This window comes from Argentina silus (genome assembly GCF_951799395.1).
Source record: "Argentina silus genome assembly, chromosome: 17".
Classification (NCBI taxonomy): domain Eukaryota; kingdom Metazoa; phylum Chordata; class Actinopteri; order Argentiniformes; family Argentinidae; genus Argentina; species Argentina silus.
In genome coordinates, this window is record NC_139671.1 from 5991676 (window position 1) to 5999175 (window position 7500).

General features: G+C 47.8%; 1 protein-coding gene across 1 annotated transcript in view; it reads left to right on the forward strand.

The window, feature by feature from the left end:
* Positions 1-7500, forward strand: part of wasf1 (WASP family member 1) — a gene marked incomplete at its 5' end in the record, with an annotated part of 19022 nt that overhangs the window by 934 nt on the left and 10588 nt on the right. The window contains 2 exons of the mRNA XM_083688795.1: positions 6-138; positions 4091-4208. Of these exons, the coding sequence (XP_083544921.1) occupies positions 6-138; positions 4091-4208 (251 nt within the window). The remainder of the gene's footprint in view (positions 1-5; positions 139-4090; positions 4209-7500) is intronic.

Sequence of the window (7500 nt, forward strand, 5' to 3'; positions counted from 1 at the left end):
GGAAGGCCGGAAGGCCTTCAGGAGCTCCACCATTCAGGACAGCAGCTGTTTGACCGTCAGACCCTGCCCACTCCCCCTGCAGGAGACCCTTGACATCTGCGAGCAGCCGCCGCCCCTCAACATCCTCACACCCTACAGGTCAGCGTCACAGCATCTCGCTCCTTATTGGGCAAAGTAGAACAATCTAATAACATCTAATTGGTTAACATCTCAATGTATACATACCAGAATAGTTGTCATCTTAGTATACAGTGCCTTCGGAAAGTATTCAAACCCATTTTGTTGTGTTATAGACTCAATTTAAAATGGATTAAATTAAAAGAATTTGCCATCAATCCACACACAATACCCCAGAATGACAAAGTAAAAACGGATTTTTAGACTGTATATAGTACATATATTTGGCCCTTAGATGAGCCCTTAGATGAGCTGTTTGGAGATCTCACTCCTTACACACGTGAGAAATACGGCTTCTCCTGTGAAGTCTGCACACACACACACACACACACACACACACACACACACACACACACACACACACACACACCCTCAGGGAGAGAGAGCAGTATTTTGGTAGCCTCTGTCCGTGTGTGATAACACTGTTAATGCACACTCTGCATTATTGAGCGTATGTGTGTTGGTGTGTGTTGGTGTGTGTGTATGTGTGTATGTGTGTGTGTGTGTGTGTGTGTGTGTGTGTGTGTGTGTGTGTGTGTGTGTGTGTGTGTGTGCACGCCTTGTGTGTGTGTGTGTCCTTATCGACGTGTTTGTGTCTCCTTCACACACTGGGTCTCTCTGGGCTCGGGTTGCAGGGCAGAGAGGAGAGAGAGAGAGAGAGAGAGAGAGAGAGAGAGAGAGAGAGACAGAGTCAGCAGGGGGATGAATAATCGATGATAACCCCAGGAACGAACGGGCGGGCTCTTTTATTTGTCTGGGTTTCATTTGTCGTGTTTTTTTTTACGAACCTCATCTCTATTCTATGCTGTTGACCTGTGCCTGGACACCGGGGGGGAGAGAGAGAGATCCTGTGTGTGTGTGTGTGTGTGTGTGTGTGTGTTGGGACTATTCTCTTACACACACACACACACACACACACACAAACACAGATAAGACAGACAGGGTCTCCTCTCTCTTTTAACTATTCAGAGCTGTCTACGCACACACAAAGAGACTCTTCTGAAGAGACAGCTGCAGGTGTAGATTACTCTCTGGTCTTAAAGCCAGTGTAGGCGGGGGGGGGGGGTTTTAACTCCTGAGTCTAAAGTTGACACAGGCTGCTAAGAGGCAGTTGTGGGTGTGTGTGTGTGTGTGTGTGTGTGTGTGACTCTATGGCAGTGGACCTGTGTGGGTTTAATTGCTGTAAGGCTAAATGTCTCTGTCTGGAGGTGCTGTAAGCTAGAAGGTCAGCTGTTGAACCAGACTGTCCCTCCATCCAAGCAGCTGTAGGTGGATGATAACATAAGAGTCTGCACACACACACACACACACACACACACACATACACACACACACTCGCAGACACACACAGACACACACACACACACACACACACCCGCAGACACACACAGACACACACACACACCCGCACCCATAGACACACACACACACCCGCAGACACACACACACACACCCATAGACACACACACACACCCACAGACACACACCAGCACACACAGACAGACACACACACACACACACACACACACACACACACACCATAAATGAGAATATTAGTCTCCTCCTCCTAACCCTAACCCTAATAATCACTATTGTCACTCCCTCTAGATGTATTATTTACTCTCTGACTCAGGGTTCACATCCTTCTTTCTATGTCCCCTCTGTCTCTCTCTCTCTCTCTCTCTCTCTCTTTCTATTCATCCTCTCCCCTCTCTCTCTTTCTGTACCCCCCCCCCCCTCTCCCTCTTCTCTCCGACATCACATCACACCAGGGGGGCTGTCTACAACACCTCAGGCAGTTCTTCCCAGATCGGCCATGAGTGCAGCTGCTGCCCTGTTGCTTGTTGCTCTATCTCTCTCTCTCTATACACACACACACACACACACACACACACACACACACACACACACACACACACACACACACCCTGTTGTAGCATATCATTACACTTCCTCTCCTCCATTTGGTGTTCTTCCTTTTCATGTTTTCTCTTCCTCTCTCTTGTCCTTGTGTCCATCCCAATCTGCCCCTCTGGTACCCTGAGCCCAGAATCCCAATCTGCCCCTCTGGTACCCTGAGCCCAGCATCCCAATCTGCCCCTCTGGTACCCTGAGCTCAGCATCCCAATCTGCCCCTCTGGTACCCTGAGTCCAGCGTGACAGGCAGAGAGAGGTGTGTGGTACGGGATCACGGTTCACCCTCAAAGTGCCGCTGCCACTATTCTTCACACGAGGGATGGTGCGGAAACTGCATTGCATGTGCTGGATTTGCACTAATCTAAACTAATGCTTTGTAGTAAAACCAAATAAACACATTTCCAGCCACTTTCTTTGCTGTATCACTTGACATTTTCCATTAAGGGATTCATTTTAGCCACTTGGTTATAGACCAATTTCGTAGAGTGACTGAGATGATGTTGTTCCATCGACTGTGCTTTTTCCTCTCTGCCATTCAACTTTGTCTCCCCAGGCCTCAGGGTCTCATTCCTGAGCAGTTTTGTTTCTCTCCATTTGCTCAGTTTGTAATGACAACCTGATCCATACGGTGTGTAACTGATTTGCAAATCAGAGACCCTATAAAAACAAAGATATTAATTCCATATTTGTATGCTGCATTGTCAAAGAACCGAGCCCAAGAATTGTACTCCCTGCGCTCGTGTATGTGACGTAACAAATAAACTTGAAACTTGAAACTTGAAACTAACACAACGAAATGTGGAAAAAGTCCAGGGGGTTGAATACTTATTGAAGGCGCTGTATGTTCACGTATTCTTGACCACGTGAATTATGACTTGCGTGGCGGTTAGGCAGTTAATTAGGCATTCACTTCAAGTGGTTACGGTTAGGGTAAGTTGTCAGGGGAAGGCATTCACAAATATTATTATATGATATAACGCTAAGAATTAGCACAAAAATATAAAAGTTTAAAAAGCAGTGTCCCCAGGGCGTTCAGTGGCGTAGCACACTAAGGCGCATACCATGTCATGGCACGGTCCCTGGTCTGAACGTGCGTCGGTATCTCGGCATGAGCAGGTTGGCTTCCTAAGGGGAGTCTTAGACAGTGTCGTTCCTCGAATAGAAATCACACATAAAGTTTGAGAAACCGCAGTCGAGAAACTAAAAATACAGAGTGTTTTGTTCCCCTACCTCTTGAGAGTGTGAGAAAAGCATAATTGGAGCTATTTGTGAACCTTTGGCAAGTTCCCAGTATGTGGATGTGATGGGACATGACTTGGCACAGTAAGTGTGTGTGTGTGTGTGTGTGTGCGCGTGCGTGCGTGCGTGCGTGCGTGCGTGCGTGTTTCTGTGTGTGTGCGTGCATGCGTGCGTGCGTTTCTGTTTGTTTCTGTGTGTGTGTGTGTGTGTGTGTGTGAATGTTTCTGTTTGTCTGTGTGTGTGTGTGTGTGTGTGTGTGTGAGGTGTCGGTGTTGGGTTATTGGTGTGTTGGTGTCTGCGTTTGATAATTAATTTCCTTGTCAGCGGAGTCTTTGATAATTGGCTCCTTCCATTTTTTTTCCAACGCTACTCTTGTCATTTCTGCTCCCCCTGAAACGTATGACCCCCTCCCCCCCCACCCAGATGAAGGGGAGAGAGAGAGAGAGAGGAGGGAAGACAGAGGGGGGGGAGAGAGGAGGGCTGATGGAAGATGGATTGGGTGACAGCAAAAAGATCAAGGGATGTTTTGATGAACTGACAAAAATGACAGGTTCGGAAAAAGAAAAAAAAGAAATAGACCGAAATAGGAATGGAAAGATGGAAATAAAGGGGGAGAGAGAGAGAGAGAGAGAGAGAGAGAGAGAGAGAGGCGGAGAGAAGAAGAAAGAGCAGCGTGATGTGTCGTACGGAGGCACAGAGAAAGGTGACAACAAAGGTCAAAGGTCATTGTTGTCCTCTCTCCCCCCCCCCCTTACAGGGACGATGGGAAGGAGGGCCTCAAGTTCTACACCAACCCCTCCTACTTCTTTGACCTGTGGAGGGAGAAGATGCTGCAGGACACGGAGGACAAGAGGAAGGAGAGGAGGAAACAGAAGGTAAGGAAATAGGGCGGGCCATTGGCCCCCGCGGGTTAAGCCGCCAAGCCGTCATCCTGTCTTGTTGATTGACGATTGAATGCGGTGGAGTTAAACACCCCCCCCCGCCCCGCCCCTCGCCCCCCCCCCCATTGGCTGTAAGCTGAAGATCCAGGAGCCTGATAGAAGGACTGACCTCAGAGCAGTGTTGCAACTCATATTCACAACTACAGCAGAGTCCAGGAGACACAGATACAGTGTCGTGGATAGATTGATTAGGGCTATATTAGATGTATACACACACACATGCACACACACACGCACATACACACACATGCACACGCACACACACACACACACACACTGGTCGATATGGATAGTGAGGTGGGGGTAGAGACACACACACACACAAGCTAAAACACACACACACCATACAAGCGTGATTAATTGTTTAACGGATGTCCTGCTTCACTTAAAAAGAAAAATCAATCAAAAATGACATTAATATTAATAGGCTGTGGTTAATGCATCGTTTTCTGATCGGGCCGGCCCAGTTAGAGCCCCCCCCCTCTCCCCCCCCCCAATTCATGAATGTTAATGTATTTAATAATCACACTCAAATGTAGCATCATCGTTCTCCTCTTTTTCATGTTTATTCATCTAAGCTGGAAATTCACTTTGATACTGTTTTTTTTTTAATAGTTTAATATTTTCTACTTTTCTTTTCTACGGCCTAAGAAATGTTTCTCCCTCTATTGGTTGAGAATCAGGGAGGGGAGCCAACTAGGCGGAGTTCTGTTGTCAAGTTATTTACTCTAATGAATGGTTGGATCTACCCTCTCCCTGCCCCCGCATCTCATGAGGAAGCTCTTTGTATCCCCTGACAGATACACACACACACACACACACACACACACACACACACACAGCCATACTGTATATAAACACACACACGTACACACACATAACAGAGCCCTGTGTAATGTCAGAGAGACACACTAACTCATACAGTGGCTGTAAACACACACACACACACATATACACACACACACATACACACACACACACACACACACACACACACACACACACACACACACACACACAAGGGAGCCTTGTGTTTCATCAGAGACTAAACAGACTCATATAGTGTCTGTTTACACACATACAGTAGAGTACACACACACACACACACACGCACACACACACACAATACAGTACACACACACAGTATAGTACACTCACACACACACTCTTATGAAGGAGAGCCTACGTATCCACAGAGATACTCCCTGTCCCCCGATTCAGACCCTTAATTACAGAGCTTCCAGCCCCTGTGCAGACGGCGGGGTCTCCCACCCCGAGCCCCAGGGGCTCACTAGGACTCTAATCAGCACCAGCTTGTGTCTCCACGCATGGGAGGCGGGGCGTAGCCCTCACTTTCCCCCTTAAAACCGTCCAATCCGAAACCACGACCGCCAGACTACCCAACACCATCACCCAATGAGGACAGAGCTCCCCCCCCCCCCCCAAAAAATAAATCCTTTGCCGAACTTGGGAATATAAAAGTGGAGATATGGCGGGGGGGGGGGGGGTTTGTGGCCGCGGTGAACGGATGTGAGTCAGGCACCAGAAGAAGCCAGGACCAGTTCTCTCTAGTGGACTTAGTGGAAACAGACATAGAGAAGTCATCCAGACATTGTAAGAAGCCGAAAAACATCATAAGACCTTGAGGTCAGTGTTTGTCTGGCAACAGCAGAAGGCTGTAAACTCCGTTTAACACATTCTACTCATGACTTAGTGATGATGACCTAGTCCTCCGCAGAAGAAGTGTTCCAGTCTGTGGTAAAAAATGTCACAAAAAAGCAAACATGAAATCCTGTTTTGAAAAAAACACAACATCTTAGGCTCGCTCGACGCAACGCTGTACAGACATCCTGGCTACACACACACACACACACACACACACACACACACACACACACACACACACACACACTGTAAAACGTAGGCCTGCAGAGTGTGTGTGTGTTGGAGAGTAGTGGAGTACTCTGGGACCGTGGGGAGCTGAGGCTAGATCCCAGTATAATGAAAGCCCTGAATGGGGTTAGCTTCATAAAGCCCTGTTCATTTCCCCTGCGCACCCCACCACACTGACACTGGCAGCCGGCCCACAGCAGACCCCATAGAGACACCACCACACAGACCCGGGGCTCGTCAGCACATCACAGGGATTACTGTACACACGCACGCACACACACACACACATACACACACGCACACACACACACACACTCTCACTCACTCTAACCTCAGTGAACTAATGCACAGTCTCTCTTTCACACACACACACACACCACACACAGACAAATACTACATGACGTTTCTACATGGAAGGATAGTTTGTGCTATGGGTTTAGCGAGAGAGAGGGAAAGAAAAGAGTGAGAGAGAGAGAGAGAGAGAGAGAGAGAGAGAGAGAGAGAGAGAGTCACACACACAGGAGGTGTCAGGTTGAGTGTGTGTGACGCATTGTTAGATTTACACTCGCTTGCTTAGCTCATTGAGTAATGCAGATACGTCAGCTTAATTTGCAGGCTTGTGTGTGTGTGTGTGTGTGTGTGTGTGTGTGTGTGTGTGTGTGTGTGTGTGTGTGTGTGTGTGTGTGTGTGTGTGTGTGTGAATTGAGGTAGAAAGGGATGGAGGGAAGAGAGGGAAGCGAATTGATGTTTACAGTTCTGAAAGACATACACATACACACACGTACGCGCGCACACACTTTTCCGCTGAACCTACAGCTTTCATATGGAGCCTCGGTGGCCTTATTCGTCTCTGAGAGCTGATTGGCTGTGCCAGCTGTCAGTCTGTGTCATCAGGAGTGGCACTATCTCTGTGTGGATCCTGATTGGCTGCCACCACATCTCCCCCCCCCCCCCTACACTGTCCCGGCTCTACAGAGTGATATACTGTTCCAGCTCTCCTCCGTCTCTCTCTCTCTCTCTCTCTCTCTGAGTGAAAGTTTATTACACTCACCCACACACACCACCCACACACACAGGAAGACAGACAGAAGAAAAAAAAAGAACAGCAGATCATCTTAATTTCCTCAGCTCCAGTGTTAGTATCCGTCTCAGTGGATGTGTGGCGGTGGGTTGTCCTGCCTGCTGGCCTGCCAGGTGTACTGTAGTGAACAGACAAAGCAGACTGGATTCTGTCTCCCCATTTTTTTTTATTTTTTTTTTTAAAGCATTGAGTCAAACCGATATATATAGATACAGTATATATAAACAGCTTATCAACACATTGAAGAAGGGA